The sequence below is a fragment of the Muntiacus reevesi genome, chromosome 2 (assembly GCF_963930625.1).
Source record: "Muntiacus reevesi chromosome 2, mMunRee1.1, whole genome shotgun sequence".
NCBI classification, from domain to species: Eukaryota; Metazoa; Chordata; class Mammalia; order Artiodactyla; family Cervidae; genus Muntiacus; species Muntiacus reevesi.
The window spans coordinates 211,660,369-211,679,885 of NC_089250.1; the positions used below are offsets into that span (position 1 = coordinate 211,660,369).

The window sequence follows — 19,517 nt, forward strand, 5'->3', positions numbered from 1 at the left end:
AGGAACCTGGAAAGGAGCATCTGCTACTGACTAACCCCCAACCACCATCCCTCTCCAGCGCTGCGAAGATCTTCCCATTAGTCCAGGGGAGCTGGGCCCCTGCTTAGCTACCTTCAGCATCTAGATAGGAAATAAGCTCTCAGGCTCGGGGCTGGGGATGCATGGTTGGGAATACAGGGAAAGGAGAATGAGATGGGGCAATTACCTAGATCTCCTCCCCACCAAATGGAGTTTCTGCCGAGAGCAGAAACTAAACGAGGTGGTCACTCATCATCAGACTGTGAACCGAGAAATCCTGGGGAAAGAGGGGGCCTGAGCCTGAGTCTGAATGAGATACTGGGGGGAAGGCCAGAGGGGTGGGAGGCACAAAGGCTGGAACTCTGGAGGTTTGGGGAGGGGGGTGATGCTGCAGACCCCAAGGCAATAAAATTAAGGAGGGAGGTGGGGTCTGGCCTCTAGCAGAGATGTGAGGCGCTCTGGAGGTAAGATCCAGAAACATTGTCTCCTTCCAGAAGGAGGGATGCTGAGAGGTTGAGTCGAGGGAGGATTGGGATGGGACGGAGTAGGGGCTCTGGGGAGCGACCTGCGGGAGGGATCGAACGGACGTCGGGAACGCAAGGGAACGAGGTCCCGGGGGCTGTGACCCTTCAGCCCCTTCGGAGGACCTTAAGAGGGATGCGGTGGAAGCCCCGGTGTCAAGAGTCCCAGAGCCGGGCTCTAGGCAGGGACCCGCCGGGGCGGGGCGGGCGCGGGGCGGGGCCGGGCTGGGGGTTGGGCCGGGGTCCCGGGGGCCGGGGCGGGGCCGGGCTGGCGCTGCGCAGCCGCCGGGCGGCCGCCGCGCATGCGGGGCTCACCGGGCTGCAGCCGGCGCCGCTGCCACTCCCGGGAGCATGAAGGACCGAACCCAGGAGCTCCGCACGGTGAGTCCAGCCCCTGCGCGGCGCCGCTGGCCGCCGGCGCCGCGCGCCCTGGCCGCTCCCCGAGCGGCTCTGGCGGCCCCTGGGGCGGTCGCCCCTGCGCCCCCGGTCAGGGCGGGAGCGAGCGGTGCCGACCCGGGGACCCCGACCACACTCCGGGTCCCGCCCCTCGGACCCCCTGGGGTCACGAGCTCGAGTGAGCTCGGCTCCGATGGCCCGCGGGCTGGCGGCTGGAAGCCGGGGTCCTAGATAAACTTTTCGGCGCCCCCCTTGTTTTCGGAGGGATATTCTGGAATATCAGTGGCGGGACCGAAGCTTGGCCTCCGTCGCCCGGCGTAGCAGGTCCCGACCCTCGCCTCCCCCCGTCTCTCCTCACTGACCCTCCCGCCCTCCCTCTGGTTTAGACCGACGGCGGGACCTGTGGGATAGGAAGGGGCCGGGGGCGATCCCCTGTCCAGAGCCCGGCTGCAGGGCGCGCTGCGGAACCCGGCCGGTCGGGTGGGGCCGGGCTCCTCGGGCGGGCGCGGTCTCGCGGGACGGCCGCCGCCCCCATCACCTTCCGTCACCTGTAGCTCCCATCACCTGTGGCTCCCCAGCCGGTGTTGATCGGCAGCTGCTCCTCTCCCCGATCCGGGAGGGGTCAGACCCGCTCTCGTTCCCTCTTCTTGGCTTCCGGGCGGCCGGGGCCGGCGTTTCCAGACCCTTCCAGGGTTCCCAGATCGGATTCCGGCCTGAACCTATTTTTTTCCACCTGTGTTTCGGAGGCCACTGGGGTGTGGCTTCTGGGGCGGGGTTCCGGTGAGGGGAGCAGAAGGATGCGCAGAGGTTTCGAGTCAGAGCCCGCCTTCTGCCCGCCCAGACGGAGACCCCTGCCCCCTGCTGCTTATCATCAAAGCCCCCCTCCTCCCCTGGCCTCTGCTGTTAACAGGGGTGTTCGCACCTCTGCCCTTAAAGATGGCAATCCTGGGAGGGGCTACGGGGCCCGGACCGTGCAGAGAAGGAAATGAATCCTGCCTGTGGGGAACCGGGACTTCAGGGCTCTAGACCAGGTTGAGGCTCCTCTGAGGCCCTGGCTGACCACCCTGTTGATCTCTTGGCGGGGGTGCGGGGGGGGGCCGTGAGCAGAGTCTCCCCAGAACCCTTCCCCTGCTACCCAGCTTAGAGCGGGAGACCTGGTCCGCTTGTATGGAAAGTTCCAAGCATCCTTTGGGCTTGTGACTCCATGGCTGGTCCTCTCTGCCCGCAGCTTCCCTGCATTTGTGCCTGGCTCTCCCCCATCGTACCAGTCTTGTCTCCTGGGCAGCCTGGAGCTGGCATCTGTGCTCTCCTGACTCCATCGCCCCTTGCTCTGGCTGCCAGCCCCCACTCTCCCGTTAGACCTGTATTATTCCTGGCTGAGTGCCCAGCTCCCCCCCTCCAGGGTAAACCCCTGGAGGTTTCAAAAGAAGAAAATGGTCCCTCATGTCGAATATGGTGTCTATAAACACTTCCCCCGCCAGCCTTGTGGTTGCCCTCAAGTTTCCTGTGCTGGTTGAATCAGAAGGAGCGTTGTCATCTTGGGGATGAAGGGCGTGTAGTGCATTCGCTGGTGTTTGGGTGCCTGGTGGGTCAGACCAGAGTGTCTGTGGGAACCGGTGCTCAGGGGGAACAGAGCCCTTGACATCTGATGTCTTCTGACTCATCACCTTCATCCCCTCCGCTGAAGGGAAAACAAAGGTACGAGAGAGAGAGAGAGGTGGCTGGCCTGGCAGATGAAGTGGGATGGGGGAAAGGGGCTTTACCTAGGCCTGAAAACAGTCAGACTTAGACGCAGCTGAGACCTAAGGCCTAAGAGACATTGGACTGTAGGAGCTTGAAGCCAGGTCTTTACTCTGGTGTGTGTCTGTGAATCCCTCCCCCACCCCAGCACACACACAGACACAAACACGCGCGCCAGCCCAGTCCTTAGGTGATGAGGCCTGGCTTCTCTGAAAGTAATCTGAGGCTTCCTCTCCAGACGTTCCCCCACTCCAGGCATTCAGTGCCCACGCAGGCTGCCGTACTCGTGGCTGGGTGGCCTTGTCCCCTAGGGGCTGCTAGCATCCCTGAGGATCGGCTGGCAGGAGCCCACATTGAGTGGGGTGCAACCGTTAGTCTAGGGGGGTGGCCATTCCCACAAGTCTTCCTTTGGGCTGCACAGATTCCCATCTAGGAAGTAGGGATAGGAAAACTGAGAACCTAGCTTCTCAGGGCAAGAGGTCACAGGTCTCTTGACTCCGATTCCATATCTGGGGGAGATCTTGAACCCCAGGAACCAGAATCCCCAAGGAACCGAGAGGCCAGTACTGGCTGGACTGGACAGAGGGTGGTGCTTGGGACAGCTGCTTGCACCATCCCCACCCTGCCTCCCCCTCCCTCCCCCCTCCTCCTCCTTCCTCACCCCACGCCACCACATTTGGAAGAAGAAAAGCAAGCGAAGGGAGCTTATTTATAAAAGTCACACTTAGGGAAGGAGCTGGCATGTTTCCTCCGCGCTGCAGGCCGGGCCCAGCCCTCCAGCCTTCTCCAGCCCTTCTCATCTCTCACGGGGGCCGATCCTCTCCTGCAGAGAGAGAAAGAAGGGGTCATCCGGGGCCAGTGTGGGGGCCTGAAAGCTTCCGACAGCCCTCAGAGATCAGAAGGGCAACCTGGAGCCCGAGGGGGGGTGCGGACATGTGCGACCAGAGTGTATAAAACCAGGGGGACTGTGGGGACAGGTGTCCCCAGGCAGCCCCAACCTGGCCAGCCGCCACCTCCGTCCCCCAGTTCAGAGGCCTCCCCAGTTTTCTTTCCGAGGACTGCTCGGAGCTGACACCCCTCCGTGGGCTCACAACAGTGTTTATGTACCTCGTGGGCCATGTGAGACACAGGGGGGCCTGAGGCAGGAACCAGAAACCAGAGAGAGGAGGGAGCGTGGCGCAGTCAGAGCAGGACCCTTCCTGGAAGAAGACTGGGATCACCAGGGGAGGAGCTGGATTTGAAGGAGAGGAGGGAAGTGGGCCAAAAGAAGGGCCAAAAGAGTGAGAAAAGGCAGAGGGGCTGGCGATGCCTGGGCCTGACACCCAGGGTCCCGGCTCGCTCGCCGGGGCAGCAGGCAGGCCTGAGTGGTGAAGCCTAGTGCTCTGTCTGCCGACTGAAGGGACTGTTCGGAGCAAGAACAGGCAGGTGGGTGCCTTAACCTCTCTGTGCTCATTTGTCTGCATAATGGAGTCTGGAGCCGGCCACTTCACCCTGCAGAGCAGAAGAAATGGGGGTGTAAGAATAGACCCAGGCTAGGGGCCCTTCCTTCCTTCCTTCCCATCACCTCCTTAGGATTTCTTAAAAAAAAAAATTAATAATAATAATGAATTTGGGTACATGTTCATCTGAGGTGCAGATGGCATTCAGGGACTATCTAGTGCAACTTCCTATTTTACAAAGTGGGAAACTGAGGTCCATAAAGGGCCAGGAGTTTATCTCAGGTCACACAGCTCCTGGAGGGAGGCAGAGCCCGGCCCCTCCCCACACCCTGAAGCTGCTTCCCTGAGTTGTGCTGGGGCCCTGCTAAGGGGTAGGCTGGCAGAGGTGATCTGGTGGGGGGGTAGGGGTGGGGGGTGGTTTGCAGGTTGGGGAAAGAGGAAGGGGTCAAAGAGAGAGTCCTTTCTTTCTGGACCTAGCTCAGCCTCTCGCACACCCCTGACTCAGCTCTGGGCCTCTCTGCTTTAGTGAGATAGGCTTTGATTAGTCATTAAAAAGAAGGGAAAAAAAAAATAGCCCTCGAGACAGACAACAGCAACTCCTGCTCCAGCAGCAATGAATCAACCCTGCCTGCTGGCCGGCCGCCATCTCCCGGGACAGGCCTGGAGGCTGCCTGGCCTCTACACCTCTTGGGGGAATCACACTCTTATTTCCAGGAAGGGATTGTGGAATCCTGGAGCCTCTGCCCAGAGAGACCACCAGGGCTGCGCAACAGGGGCTTCTAGTGGGATCCCCTCCCCTGTCTCAACAGAGCCCTGTGGTGGGGGTGGTGCTCACTCCTTCCCTGACTTCCTTTCCTGATTGCTCAGGCTGTGGTGATGAGACCAGAGCCAAGATAGCCAGCTGGCCAGAGACCAGGACAGTGGTTCCCAATCCTGGGGGGCTTTAAAAAACAAAAAAACAAACTTAACCTCACCAGCGCCATCCCCATAGATTCTCATTTGGTCTGGAAGCTGTTTGTTTGTTTGTTTTTAAAAAAACAAACAAACCCTACCCCCCGGGGACTCTGTTGCTGGACCAAGGTTGAGAATCCCTGAAAGATAACTAAAAATGTGCATGCATGCTCAGTCATGTCTGACTCTTTGTGACCCCATGGACTGGATTTGAACGAGAGGAGGGAAGTGGGCCAAAAGAAGGGCCAAAAGAGTGAGAAAAGGCAAAGGGGCTGGCGATGCCTGGGCCTGACACCCAGGGTCCCGGCTTGCTCACCGGGGCAGCAGGCAGGCCTGAGTGGTGAAGCCTAGTGCTCCGTCTGCCGACTGAAGGGACTGTTCGGAGCAAGAACAGGCAGATGGGTGCCTTAACCTCTCTGTGCTCATTTGTCTGCATAATGGAGTCTGGAGCCGGCCACTTCACCCTTTAGAGCAGAAGAAATGGGGGTGCCCACCAGGCTCCTCTGTCCATGGGATCTTCCAGGCAAGAATGCTGGAGTGGGTTGCTGTTTCCTCCTCCAGGGGATCTTCCCGATCCAGGGATCAAACCCACATCTCCTGAACGGGCAGGCAGATTCTTTATCACTGAGCCACCTGCGAAGCCATGAATTAAAAACACCAGGATCAAAAAATAAACACCAGGACCAATTGGATGTCGGTTGAATATGAGAGGAGGAGGAAGAGTGTGGATGCCCCCCAGTTTCTGACTTGGGAGACTCTTTAAGAACAGGGCTCTGAACAGGGGGTTCAGAGAAAGGGACTTAGGAGGAAGAAGTGGAACTTAGTTCTGGCCAGCTGGTTGGCAAGGTGCCCATGTGATGTCTGGCGGTGGGGGGCGGGGGGGTGTTGTCCGGAAGACAGTTGTACCTCGGAGCTTGTAACTGCCTCACGACTCCAGCTGCCGCCTCCGCACCACAGCTTCTCCGGTCCCCCACTCTAGTCCAGCCGTCTTTCCGGAGCTGTGACTGCCACTTTGAGAGGGTTGGCCGATTCCCAAGGGAGCTGGGGCCGTAATCAATCAGGGCCTTGGCATAGATGGGGATAAAGTAGGAGGGGGCGACAGAGGCATAAACTATCAGATTCTCACAGACTGGGACAAGGATCAGAACAAATGAAGATCCTTCATTTGAGCCCAAAAGCCAACCAAGTAAACAGGGAGGGGAAGGGCTTCTTCCTTGGCAGGAAGAGCTGTGTGATGATTTCTGTGATCTCTGGCTGCATTAACAGAGGTCGACTTTATAGAAAGAGGGAGGTGGTGGATCAGATCTTTGACCCTGCTCAGACCACAGTCAACAACAGATTCAGTTTCTGTCTTGTACTGCTGGAGAAGACAGACTAAGTGGAACAAATCTGGGGCAGGGGTTTCAACTTAAGACCTCTGGGAAGGATCTGAAGTGGAGGGAACTTGGTCAGCTTGAGAAGAAAAAACCAGGGAGGACGCAGATGCTGCCCTCAGATCTCTGGCCCTCAGATTTCTGGCGGGGCCAGCCCAGGGAGAGGGCACCAACAGGTTCTTTATGGCCTGGGGCCAACTTGTAGGAAAGGAAAGGACTTTTTAACAGTTGGGGCTGCCCCAGATAGACAGAAAGGCCTGGGGGAGCTAACGAGCTCTCCACCACTGGAGGGGTGAAAGCTATGACTAGAAGCCGTGGCCAAGGTGACTTTTCAGGTCTCCCGGGGTTTGAGAGTGTGTCGTAGTGGCTCCAGTAGGGATGTGAATAGGGTGTGGGGAATGAGAAGAGTGAGATCCCATCCCTGGGGAGATGAGGAATGCTTACGAAAGAGGTGGTATCTAATGAAGAAGGGAATGTCCGTTTCACGGAATCAGCACTGCAGATGGGGAGCCGCCTGGGGACCACAGGGAGGACAGTGGGCAGATTCTAGGGGCAGGAGATGGTTATAGGTGGGGTGTGCTAGGATCAGATTTCAGACTGGAGCAATGAGATGAAGTGGGGGTGGGTGGAGGGGTGAGAGTAAAAAGAGCCCTGAGGAGGAAGAAGTAGCACTTGGAAGGGATGCCCTGGGAGCATCCACTCCCGGTTTTGCTCAGAGCCATGGTTGGTTTGACCCAGGCTGTGAGGTCAGGCCATAATGTATTTGTGTGCCTGTGTGCATGCTCAGTCGTGTCTGACTTTTTGTGACCCCATGGACTATAGCCTGTGGGTTCCTCTGTCTACGGGATTTTCCAGGCAAGAATACTGGCATGGGTTGCCATTTCCTCCTTCAGGGGATCTTCTCAACCCAGGGATCGAACCTTCGTTCTCCTGTGTCTCCTGCATTGGCAGGCAGGTTCTTTACCCGTAGTGCCACTTAATTGATGGAGAGCATGGAGGAGGCTGTGGCATCTCCCTGCCACCCTTCTGTTGGAGAAACTACCCGAGTCCAGCCTCCGTGCACGGAGGCCGTGCAGGGAGCAGGTCAGAGCTGGCTGGATGCATGGAGAAGTCAAGTCCATTTTGCAGATGGGCAAGCTGAGGCCCAGAGAGGGGCACCAGCCCTGGGGTCCCTGGCAGTGACTGTCATCTCTGGTGACTCAGGCGCCCTTGTCTTGGGCTCCAGCTGGTCATTGCTCCTGGAGGGAATGGAGCTGGAATATTCTCCTTCCACCTCTTCCCGTTCACCCCTATCCTCTGGGTACCAGAACGATAGAGAGGCCAGGATGCTGAATGGCAGGAACTTCCGGGGACATCTCTCAAGCTGGCTAACTGCCGTGGAGAGGGCCCTGGGCACCTCCATCACACCCTGCCTCGGTTTCCCTGTGGAGTGCTCCTCCTCCAGCTCAGCTCCTAGATTCTCTGTGGCTAAGGGTGGGCTTGGTGGGGGATGGGGACCACCTGGTGGCAGCCACCGGCACTTGTGGGAGCGGGGACTTATTTTAGCTGCTGGGGGAGGAGGTGTGATCTCTTGATGAGAGGGGCCGCCTCCATAAAGCTCCCAACCGGCCCCTTCTCTTGGTTGGCCCCACTTGGGTGGGGTGGTGGGACCCCGAGAGCCCCAGTCCTTTGCAGAATGTGCTTCAGTTTCCCATCCATCCTGGGCCCGCCCTCCCCCAGCAGAGCATCGCTGTCCCCATTTCATAGAGGAGCAGACAGACCCCAAGGGAAGTCCCTCAGCCCGTCAGTGTCTGTCTGTGCACGGAACCCGGCCCCTTCGGAGCCGGCGGGGGCCCAGCACCCCATCCCCTCCCCCTCTGCCTGCCTGCATCCTCACGAGAGAGCATCAAGGCGAGGGCCAGTGCCTCCTCCCCGTGGGGCACTGAGGATGAGGGGGCAGGACCCAGCCCGAGCACCTCAGGTGCCCGTCCTACCCTGAGTAGCCTGGCCTTGGCTGTGAGGGACGTTGGCCTTGCCCGCAGAGCAGGCCGACCCTGACTGACTCCAGGTGTGAGACAGACAGTAATGAGCATGGCTGGCATGCTGGGAAGTCAGAGGTGTAATTACCTCCAACCCTGTGATGGGCTGGCTTTTGTGCGGCGGCTCCTGGGGCCGAGGGGCAGAGCCGACACCTGCGGCTGAGACCCAAGGCAGACCCCGAGCCAAGTGACAACATGACTGGCCTCTGGTGCCTGTCAGACCCAACTCTGCACCTGGAAGGAAAGATGATCAAGGTCAATGCCAAGACAAACAGGGAGAGGGACTTCCCTGATGGTCCAATGGCTAAGACTTCATGCTGCCAATGCAGGAAACCTGGGTTCCATCCCTGCTCAGGGTTCTAGATCCCACATGCCACAACTAAGACCCAGCACAACCAAATAGATAAATAAATATTAAAAAAAAAAAAAAAGACTAATAGTAGAGGTCTCCAGGCAGTCTGAGGAAACAGGCCTGGAGGCTCCCTGAGCCCTCCATGGGCAGTAGCTGTCAGGCCAGCCTGGGTGCTGTGGGCGTGACCCGTATCTGAGCCATCCTACTTTTTGGCAGAGAGGTGTTGATGGTGTCTAGGCCTAGGGGCTTCTCTGGTGGCTCAGTCGGTAAAAGAATCTGCTTGCAATGCAGGAGACCCAGGTTCCATCCCTGGGTCAGGAAGATCCTTTGCAGAAGGGAATGGCAACCCACTCCAGTATTCTTGCCTGGAGAATTCCATGGACAGAGGAGCCTGGTGGGCTGCAGTCCATGGGGTCACAAAGAGTCGGACATGACTGAACATCCCCAGGGATGTTCCCGGTCTCACTGGGGCTGGGAGCTGAGGGCGCAGCCAGGCCTTGTCCCTGCCAAGGGGATGGACAAGGATGGCCGGGCCTTGGCGCTCCAACCGAAGGGCCTGCAGTATAGGGATCCTGGGCAGCTTGGGCTCCCAGGTCCCACAGGACCCAGTGGTCCTACCACAGGGGCGCTTATGTGTGTCCACCCCGTGCAGGCCAAGGACAGCGACGATGATGACGACGTCACCGTCACCGTGGACCGAGACCGCTTCATGGATGAGTTCTTCGAGCAGGTGGGAGCAGCACCCCCGCCTCTCCCCAAACACCGGCAGGCCTGGGGCGGCCACGTCTCACCTCTCAGCTGGGCCCAGGGCTCTTACATACCTGCGCCTGGGCTCAGCAGCCCACGGGTACCGAGTAGTGAGCCCATTTTGAGGGTAAATAGACTGAGGCTCAGCAGGGAGCAAAATTGGGGACTGCCCACTCCTTCCCACCCCCACCCCCGTCTAGAAGAATCCTTGAATCAGCACTGCCCACCCCCCTCACCACACACACACCCCTGAACCTTGCCCAGCCTGGCCCTGACCTCCTCCAGCCCTACCCTGGGCCCCAGAAGGCCCCTCCCTGGATTTCCGCCCCCAGAGCACCTGGCCTTGGCCCGCAGGTGGAGGAGATCCGAGGCTTCATTGACAAGATCTCGGAGAACGTGGAGGAGGTGAAGCGCAAACACAGTGCCATCCTGGCCTCCCCCAACCCTGACGAGAGTGAGTGTGTGGGTGTGCGGGGGGCGGTGGGTGGCCAGGCCTTCAGGAAGGCGCTGCTGCCAGGGAAAGGACACCCTGCCTTGCTGGCCAGGTTGGGGAGGGTCGGGAAACAGAGGCTTTCCCAGGCCTGGGCTGGGGGCGGCTCAGTGCCCTTAATCACCTGCGGGATGCCTGGTGGGAGGGGCGGGGTCAGGTGGCTGGCCCCGCCCTCCCCAGGTAACTTGGCTGCTTTCTAAGACAGCCTTGGATTCTGGGAGGGAGGGAAGGAGGGAGGAGCTGCCTGTGATCAATAGGAGGCGTGCCAGCCCAGCCCTTCCCTTTCTATCGCCTCCCTGGGGAGCAGATGGCTGCTCTGAGGCATCAGCGCTGTGGGAGGGCAAGCCGGCCAAGCAGGCAGAGTTTCCGGAAAAAGCTGGCGGCCCTGGCACTCGGCCATTGGTGCCTCGGAGCCGGGCATTCTCAGGGCTCCAGGAAGTCACCTCTCTCTCCCTCTGCACAGGGAACATGTGTGTGTCTGTTGCACTCTGTCCCCAGGCGGGTCCCCCTGACCTGTGGAGGCACCGATTACTACTATGCTAATAATGGGCCAGGCTGACAGCATGCCAGCCTGGCATCCCCCTCCCCTAGAGGGGGTTCACCTTCAGCCCAGGGAGGCAGTGATGGGCCAGGGCTCAGGCCAGCCACCTGGACTCATCAGATCGGGCATGTGTGCCGCCTGCCTGTTCTCGCAGCTTGCTCACCTCCCCTCTCCCTTCTCCAGCTCCTCTGGAAGGCCCCAGCCCTTGGGGCCCCAGGACAGAGCATGGGGCAGGGTCAAGCTGCTGCCCAGGTGTTCAGGAGGAAGGGCCTAGGGCCCATAGCCCCCCACCCAGGCACCCAAGGCTTGATTCCGTTCTCATTTCCAGCACTGCCTGTCTGTCCGTGGCCTGTCAACCCCAGGCCCACAGGCATCCTCAAACACCCAGAATAAATCTCTCCACGGCCCCAAAGTGTGTTTGGACCTGATCCCAGTGCCACACCAACCAAGCCCAGTGCCAGACCCTTGGAAGGCAGAACAAGTCATCTGGGAGCCAGGGAGACTGAACCAGGAAGGGTTGGAGAGGAGATAGGGACCCCCCCAGAGCAGGGCATACCTGCGGTATGGTCCAGGTCGTCCTGGCTCCACTCCCACCCCACCTAGAGGTGTGTCAGGGACGGCGTCATGTGACATGGTTTGTCTGCATGCCCACATGTATCTGGGTCAGCGCGTGTCCCTGGTGGGTCACCCCTGGTGAGGCTCAGGCGGGGGGCTGACTGTGAGGTGAGTCAGCTCTGTAAAGAGCTGGATCTGGCCTCTCATCTGCCGGAAGATGGAGCAGGCGGAGGGTAGGGTGGGGAGACGGAGTTGCCCTGCTCCCAACCTTAGCTGTGTTGTGTGGCCTTCATCTGATATCAGCAATGACCAGTTCAGAATTTGCCACCTGTGAGCTGAGCAGTCAGGACCTGGCACTTCCCAAGGCGGGGAGGGGCTCCCCATGAAGGGTTCTAGGGGAGGAGGGCCCCCCATGAAGGGTTCTGGGCAGAGGCAGAGCAGGGTTGGCGAGGCATCACAAGGAAAGTTGGCAGAAAGTGGGGGGCTTTCCCAGGCCAAGGCTTGCTCTGCCTTCTCTAGGGACTGCCATCCAGACTGGGCTATTTTGGGTCTGAGCAAAAGAGGCTGAAACATCACAGCAGCTGGTAACCGAGTTTTCCTTTGTTCCTACGAATAAGGCGCACGCACCCCCGCTCCTGGAAGCCCCCCAGTCCCCCTCCCTTACTTAATTGGCCACTGTCAATGCCCCTCCTGAGTCCCCCCAGGGGAGAAGACCCAGCCCCAGAAGCAAGCACAGGATGGATGTGAACGGTTGAATCCAGAAGTTCAGTCCTGGTTTCTCCAGGGGGTGGAGTCTTGGGGGTGTGTGCCCTGAGGCTGAGCTCCACCCAGTGCCCCAGAGGGAAGCAGCCTCTTGCCCCAGAGGGAAGCAGCCTTCTTGCCCCATTTTGCCAGTGAACCCCTCCCAGGGAACAGGGCAAGCTGGGCACTCCCAAGGCCTCTGCCAGCTTTAGGGAGATGGTTCCAGTTGGAACAAGGGCCAGAAATTATGCCACCGCCCTCCCCCAGCTCCACCCTCTCATAAGCCCAGCCACATGCTACCTCCAGAGCTGACCGTACCCCAGGAGCCCCCTCTCTTCAGCTCTTCTCTCAGCTCCCACCCAGGCCAGGTGCCACTCACCTACCGGGCCCTCAGCAGTTAGCCTTCGCTGAGCTCAGACCTGGGGAGCAGGGCATTGTGAGTAGAACAGGGTCTGCCCTGCCCAGGGTGCTCGATGGGGCTGGCTTCTGCCTCCTTAGCCCTTGGCCCCATCAGCTCTTCAGCTGAGTGCTTCGCGCCCTGAGCCACCAGGTAGCGCTAGGTGAGCCTGCTCCCCCCACCCTCGACTCCAGTAAGTATCAACTAAATGTTCCCCAGTGCCAACTCCAGCATCACCAGCTGCTGCACAATTATTTCTGCCTTAAATTTAGACCCATCTGTTATCTACAGGGGGTGGGGGGAGCCAGCGAAGGAGGAAGGGAGGCTCCTTGGAAGACAACAGGAGAAGGGGTGAGGCTGCACCTGGTGTGGGCCAGCCCAGGATTGGAGGGGCAGGCAGGGCCTTAGCCGGGGGACAAGGGAGACCCAGGGTCTGCCCAGAGTCCCTCCTGAGGCCTCCACGGGGGAGCCCAGGGTGTCTGCCCCCACCCCTTCTACCTCCCTAGAGACAAAGGAGGAGCTGGAGGAACTCATGTCCGACATAAAGAAGACAGCAAACAAAGTCCGTTCCAAGTTAAAGAGTGAGTCTGGGGTGTGAGGGGCACTCTGGGCCTGCTTCCCCCACACTGCCCAGGGGATTTCACTGACTCAGAGGGGTACACTGGGTCTTCCTTGCCATCCTTGTGAGGGTGCCACCACCTGCCGTTCACTCGGCAGCTACCCGGAGAGGCCTGTTTGTGCCAGGCTCTTGGCCGGGCCTCAGGATGGGTGTTGCGGCTTCCTCTAGGTAGTGTTCCGCTCTGGACGCTGTCCCCCACTTAAGCTAAAGAGGGTTAGAGGAGTGGCTGGTACTGCCTGGTCCCACGCAGGGGCCCCCATGCACTCCTGGGAGCACAGGCGTGCCTGCCCTGGAATGCAGGGGTCACGTCTGGCGCCCTGTGGTTGTGGCCACCTGCCCCGCCCCCATGGCATGCCCCGCCCCTTGCTCCATACACAACCTTCGTAACCAGGACGGGGTGGGCCTGCCCTACCAGGTTTAGTACATAGTTGGTGCTCACACTCACACACTTACAGATACACAGCTTACTGTGTGCCTGGGGCCTCACAGCTGAGTGTACATGCACACACCCACACATCTTGCCTGGATAGCCTTTGCCGGCCCCTCCTGCATCGGTGCGTGGCGCGGCCCCTTCCTCTGCTTCCTGTGTGACCCCACTCAACAGACAACACGAGTCCCTCCAGGGGAGGTTCCGAGCCCGATCCCGGGTGTGTGGGCGGCGAGGCAGCGGCGAACGGGGCAGGTTATCAGCAGCCGGCTGTTCCCCAGGCATCGAGCAGAGCATCGAGCAGGAGGAAGGCCTGAACCGCTCCTCCGCAGACCTGAGGATCCGCAAGACACAGGTGTGGGCGGGGTCTCCGGAGCGAGTAGCGGGGCGCCTGAGGCTCTGGGGCCCGGGTGGGGCTGGGGCTGACACCTGCACTCCTGTCTCGGGCCCCCAGCACTCCACACTGTCCCGGAAGTTCGTGGAGGTGATGTCCGAGTACAACGCCACGCAGTCTGACTACCGCGAGCGCTGCAAGGGCCGCATCCAGAGGCAGCTGGAGATCAGTAAGCTGGAGGGGCGGGGCCGGGCGGAGGGGCGGGGCCAGACTGCCGCTGACAACTCTGGGGAAGGGCCTGTCTCAGTTTGACCCCTGCTCGCAGCCGGCCGGACCACGACAAGCGAGGAGCTGGAGGACATGCTGGAGAGTGGGAACCCTGCCATCTTTGCCTCCGGGGTGAGTGTAGACCCCTCCCACCGGGGTCCCCGGTGTGTGTGCAAAGTGCTGGATCTGGGCAGCGTTTGGACTCTGTCACCGGTGAAGCAGGTTTTAGAGAAGAGAAGGCTGAGTCCCGGAGAGCGCAAGGGACAGGCAGAGGTCCCACGTTAGTGGCAAAGGTGGAAGTAAGGCTCGTCTCCTGGTTCCTCCCAGTCGGGTCGGCTTCTTGCGTCCTGTGCTCACTTGCCATCAGCTAGGGGCTCCTTCCACCATCCTGGGGACCCTTCCCACCGGGAGGACACAGTACCCTCGGCCTCTCTACATTCAAGTGAAGCTCCATGTGCTGCCACGCAGGGGAGCTTCCTGAAGGAGGTAGCATGTGTGAACATGTGCTGCTAGGAGGAGGGATCAGCTACTTTCAGTGTGGGAGGAAGAACAGGAGGAGAGGTTTCAGGATAAAGGCCTTGAAGGCCTGGGTCCTTGGCGAAGTCATCTTGGGCTCCTACACCACCGGTGGTGAGAACTGCCACTCAGCTGTTGACGGTGTGCAGACTGTTATTCGCCCCATGTCACAGGGAGGAATCTGCTGGTAGGAAATCAGGTCTCAGAGAAATTCAGTAACAGCTAGTAAGAGTCTGGACTTCGCCAGTGGCTCAGTGGTAAAGAATCTGCCTGCCAGTGCAGGGGACTTGGGTTCGATCTCTGGGTCGAGAAGATGCGCCTGGAGGAGGAAATGGCAACTCACTCCAATATTCTTGCCTGGGAAATCCCATGGACAGAGGAACCTGGCGGGCTACAGTCCACGGGGTCGCTAAAGGTTCAGACACTACTTAGTGACTAAACAACAACAATGGTGGGAGCCTAACAGAAAGTGGGGGCGGGGGGGGGGCTGTGGCCAAGGACAAAGCCTCAGGCAGGCCCTGCTTCCAGAACATTCTGCTCAGGCCACTGCCCATCCCAGTGGCCTCTGCCCTTGGCCTCTTGCTGTCCTGGCCCCCATCCTTCTCTCTTCAATGGGTCCCCGGGTCCCAACCCACGGCTTGCACCCCCTAGATCATCATGGACTCCAGCATCTCGAAGCAGGCCCTGAGTGAGATTGAGACACGCCACAGCGAGATCATCAAGCTGGAGAACAGCATCCGGGAGCTGCACGACATGTTCATGGACATGGCCATGCTTGTGGAGAGCCAGGTGGGTGCCCGGGGCCCCCCTGCCACCCCGCCCCCAGCAGCACCCAGGGCTGCACTAACCCTCCCCTTTCTGCCCGCCACGCTGCCCCGCCTGGGAGGGACCCAGTCTTCAGGTAACTCCCTGCGTGCGGTTGAAACTGCCCATCTGAAGGATCCTCTCTGCATGGCTCTGCTTGGCTCTCCAGGACCCCAGGCCCTGCATGGCCCTGCCCACCTTCACTCGGCCTTGTCCTGTCTCGTTCACCAGCTGTTTGTCGCGTGGGCACATGGAGGGGCATTTTTCTAGGAGCCAGAGGAATAGCAACAAGCAAGACCAGTGAGGGCCTGCTTCCCGGAGCGGATGTCTGTTGGGCAATAGGGCAGCATCAGTGAACCATGAATGGCATGGTCTCCACCTGTGCCAGGTGTTAGAGGGAGGCAACCTGACGGAGTAGTGGTTCTCAACCTTGAAGGTGATCAAGAGCCACAGTCAGAGGCCTTGTTCCACATTTCCCTGTGCTGGCCCCCATCCCCAGAGATTCGCAGGTGGGGGTTTGCTGTTCAGTTGCTCAGTTGTGTTCAGCTCTTTGTGACTCCATGGACTGCAGCACACCATGCTCCCCTGTCCTTCACCATCTCCCAGAGTTTGCTCAAATTCACATCCATTGAGTCAGTGATGCCATCCAACCATCTCATCCTCTGTCACACCCTTCTCCTCCTGCCTTCAATTTTTCCCAGCATGAGGGTCTTCTCCAGTGAGTCAGCTCTTCGCATCAGGTGGCCAGAGTACTGGAGCTTCAGCTTCAGCATCAGTCCTTCCAATGAATATTCAGGGTTGATTTCCTTTAGGATTGACTTGGGGGTAGGGGTTCATATATTTGTACGTCTTTAAAGTTCAAGAGTGATCCCGATGCTCCTCGTTCCTGGGCCATGCTTGGAGTGACAGTCACTGCAGTGACCACTTTGGATGCGGTGGTCAGGGAAGGCCCTCTCTGAGGAGGTGGCATTTGAACTTCAAAGACTTCCCAGGGGAAGAGCAAAGAGCTGGCCCAGGTAGAGGGACCAGAAACACCACAGTCCTGATCAAGACCAGCAAAAGCCTGACTTCCCTGAAAAGCAGAAAGGCATTCTGGGCGGTTAGAGCCCAGGGAGAGTTGGAGATGACGGAGACGGTGGGGGGTGTTGGCAGGCGGTGCTGGGCCCTGGAGTCCCTTCTAGTTGGAGGATCTTAGTGTGGGAGGGACGTGGCCCATGTCGGGAAGCAGGGAGATCTTAGGAAGCTGCTGCTTGCATTGGGGTGAGAGGTGCTGTGGCCACCAGTGGGAGCCGTGGAGGTGGTGGAGTGGTCAGCTGTCATGGTCGAGTGGCCTCTGAGGGCTACTACCAGGTCCACAAGGGCTGTGGGACTGGGTGAGGAGGCGTCAAAAGCTGTCAGGACTGGACAGAACCATCATGCCTGGGGAGGATGGACTGGGAAGGGCTCACCATGGCCAGACTCCCGCCCACCACCACTCGCGCCCCTGCCTTGCTCTGCCTGGTGCTGTCCTCTGTTCGGCCCTGGGGTCAGAGCCCCAGGCGAGCGTCCTCTGCATGGTCCCCACCCCCTTGGCTGAGACTGCATGGCCAGTTCCCGCCCCTGAGTGGCTGCATTTTGGGGAGCTCCTCAGGGTGCCTGGACCCCCTCCTCCTCACCTCCCCCTTTTCTCTAACCCCAGGCGCTGCTTTCCCAAAATCCTGCCTCGGGCCCCCTCGCCACCCAGAGGGGGGCCCTCTGGAGCTGGGGTGCCCCTGGCCCTGCAGGGGGAGATGATTGACAGGATTGAGTACAACGTGGAACATTCGGTGGACTACGTGGAGAGGGCTGTGTCTGACACCAAGAAGGCCGTCAAGTACCAGAGCAAGGCACGCCGGGTGAGTAGCCCCAGTCCCGCCGGAGCCCACGTCCTCACATGCCGTAGAGCCCCCTACCCCCAAGCATCACAAGTCCCTCCCCGTTTTGCCTTCCCTCGCCCCTCAGCTCCGACCAGAGCCTCCGCCTGGCTCTCCCAGGCCTTCGTTGTTGTCGTTGTCTAGTTGCTAAGTCATGTCCAACTCTGTGACCCCGTGGACTTGGAGCTCAGCAGGCTCGTCTGTCCATGGGATTTCCCAGGCAAAAATATCAAGAGTCCCAGACCTGCAGCGCCCCGTTAGAACCCCACCCAGACCATCACTTTCTCTCTCATCCAGTCCCCCAGACTCTCCAACTCTCAGCCCTGACCAGAGCCCGCTCCCCAGCAGCCCCCCACCCCTCAAAGCTCTGCCCGGAGGAGGCCCAGCCTCCCTCCCGGCCCCCTGCTTCCACGCTCTCTGAGGCCTCTCTGTGCCTCCCTGTGCAGAAGAAGATCATGATCGTCATCTGCTGTGTGGTCCTGGGCATTGTGATCGCCTCCACCTTTGGGGGCATCTTCGGATAGAACCCACCCCGCCTGCCACTCCGCTCTGGATGGTCCACCCCCAGGAGACCCCTGGCTGCTGTCCTGCCTCTGGCTCGGAGCTCTCTCCCCGCCACCCCAGACTGCTCCTTTCTCTGCCACAGGGCCCCCCACTCCCACCCCGCCCTGAGCCGTCGTGTGCATGATCTTTGTGACAGTGTGTGTCTGTATCGAAGAGGCAGAGGGGAGCCAGGCTGGGAAAGAGCCAGCTGGATGGGGACGGGCCAGCAAGGGACAGACTCAGGCCCAGGCCCCTCCCCTTCGAGGAGGGCTGCCCCGGTATAGTTAGCCGTGCTCCTGTCCCCCAGCCTTCAGTAATTCCACTCCTTCCTGGGGTCTGTCCTCTCCTGGATCAAGGCTCTCTCTGGACCCCAAACTTGCCTCCTCTGACCAGCCCACCTGCCCCATCCTGCGTCTTCTCCAGCTGTCCCCCTGAATGGGCACCCCCCTCTGAGGCCTGGGGGCCAGCTGGCCACATGGTGCTGCTTTTTGGTTTAGGGGAGGGGTGGCCCTAAGAGACAGCCCAGCTCTAAGCCTCTAACAGCCAATCACTGCCAGGGGCCGTGGCCAGGTGGCTTCTGGCCGTGTCAAGACCCGGCTTCCTCCCCTGCCTGGGGGCAGTCCCAACAGGTCTTTGGCTGCCTCAGCCTCCCTCCTTCCCTAGTTCCTCCAGCCCCCGGAGCAACCCCTTAGGGCTATACCTGACCCCAGGGAACATTCTGGAAGAGGCTGACCAGGGGCCTGGTCTCCTGCCCTTGGAGCTAGGGCGGCAGGGCAGGCCCTAGTCGGGCCTCTGCACTGGTGAAGCCCATGCCCGGGCCATCAGCTCTCCCCGGGTTGGGTCCTCAAGCCATTGTGTGTTGCATGTGTGGGACAGTAGTCCCGGCTCTCCTGTGCTCGAGAAGTCAGTGTCATTTCAGGCCTGCAATCTTGTCCCACCCTCGCTGCCCGCCCCCCATCCCCACCACGTGGGTGTTGGATGTCTCCGATGCAGTATTCAGCCAGGGAGGGCCACCTCCCTCCTCCCCACCAGCTCGGGACTTCTCAAGTCTGAACCGTGCTCCCCGCCCAGAAGCCCTCTTCCTTGTCGACAGGCAAGGAGTGTGCATGCGTGCGCATGCAGCGAGGGACGGGGCCAGGCCTGTGCCCCCACCCGCCCTCCGCTTCGCTCCTGCCCAGTGACTGACCACTGTCCGTGTTGCCTTCTTGAACAGCGACCTCCCGCCCCACCCCACCCCCACACCAAAGGTCTTGGTACAACCAGCTGCCCATTTTGTGAAATTTTTATGTAGAATAAACATTTGTATCTGTACCACGCCTCAGGTCCAGATTTCTTAGCGTCATGGCCTTGGGGGTGAACGCGAGTGACACCACAGGGCTTATGAGGCCAAGGATCCCAGCCGTCTCCCTCCGCCTGCAACTTCCAGGCCTTCTCACCCGGCCCCCCAATGCAGCTTGAACCTCTCAGCTCCAGCCTAATGCCTGTTCTGTACCGTGGGCCCAGACTGACCCCCTCTTCACACCTTCCCAGAAATCACAAACCACCGCTGCTTCATCAGCCCACTAGACAGTCCCCACCCAACCCCACAGCAGAACCTGCCCTTCTGACCACCAGTGACTGGAGAGCAGACAGACCCGCAAGAGGGCCCAGCACCGGCCAGGGTCAAAGGTCAGCCCAGGCCACTGGGCTGGATGATGCCTTCAGACCACAGGGAAACCAGAGACTGGGCAGTGGCCTCAGGCCCACGGGTACCATGGATACATGTCATCCTGCCCTTGCTTCCCAACTTTGCCTGTTGATGTAAAACAAAATACAGTCTTACCAAAGTTAACATAT

At 59.9% G+C, this 19,517-nt stretch overlaps 1 protein-coding gene and 1 long non-coding RNA gene across 6 annotated transcripts; one reads left to right on the forward strand and one right to left on the reverse strand.

The window, feature by feature from the left end:
• The first annotated feature begins 811 nt into the window (after positions 1–811).
• Positions 812–18,943, forward strand: STX1A (syntaxin 1A). Of its 5 annotated transcripts, none has more exons than XM_065924817.1 (10): positions 812–920; positions 9,461–9,538; positions 9,862–10,009; positions 12,786–12,860; positions 13,607–13,680; positions 13,780–13,888; positions 13,985–14,058; positions 15,094–15,231; positions 17,010–17,120; positions 17,585–18,943. In XM_065924817.1, exons 1-10 carry the CDS (start codon positions 891–893, stop codon positions 17,660–17,662), a joined length of 915 nt encoding a protein of 304 aa, XP_065780889.1. In that variant the 5' UTR covers positions 812–890; the 3' UTR covers positions 17,663–18,943. The 5 variants fall into 5 exon arrangements, 4 of the variants coding, with proteins under 4 accessions (XP_065780889.1, XP_065780887.1, XP_065780888.1 ...); XM_065924818.1 differs by having other exon boundaries at positions 814–920; positions 9,910–10,009; XR_010661651.1 differs by having other exon boundaries at positions 13,607–13,888; positions 16,925–17,120.
• Positions 5,420–13,809, reverse strand: LOC136160756 (uncharacterized). The gene is made up of 5 exons (XR_010661653.1): positions 13,755–13,809; positions 13,421–13,659; positions 5,972–6,129; positions 5,560–5,698; positions 5,420–5,529 (listed from the first exon to the last, which is right to left on the reverse strand). It is a non-coding gene; the product is annotated as an uncharacterized lncRNA (long non-coding RNA).
• Positions 18,944–19,517: the final 574 nt, after the last annotated feature.

Coding starts and splice junctions, on each gene's coding strand:
- STX1A (XM_065924815.1), top strand. CDS start 891: ATGAAGGACCGAACCCAGGAGCTCCGCACG. Junction 9,539..9,861: donor TGGATGAGTTCTTCGAGCAG/GTGGGAGCAGCA, acceptor GGGCCCCAGAAG/GCCCCTCCCTGGATTTCCGC. Junction 12,861..13,606: donor AGTCCGTTCCAAGTTAAAGA/GTGAGTCTGGGG, acceptor GCTGTTCCCCAG/GCATCGAGCAGAGCATCGAG.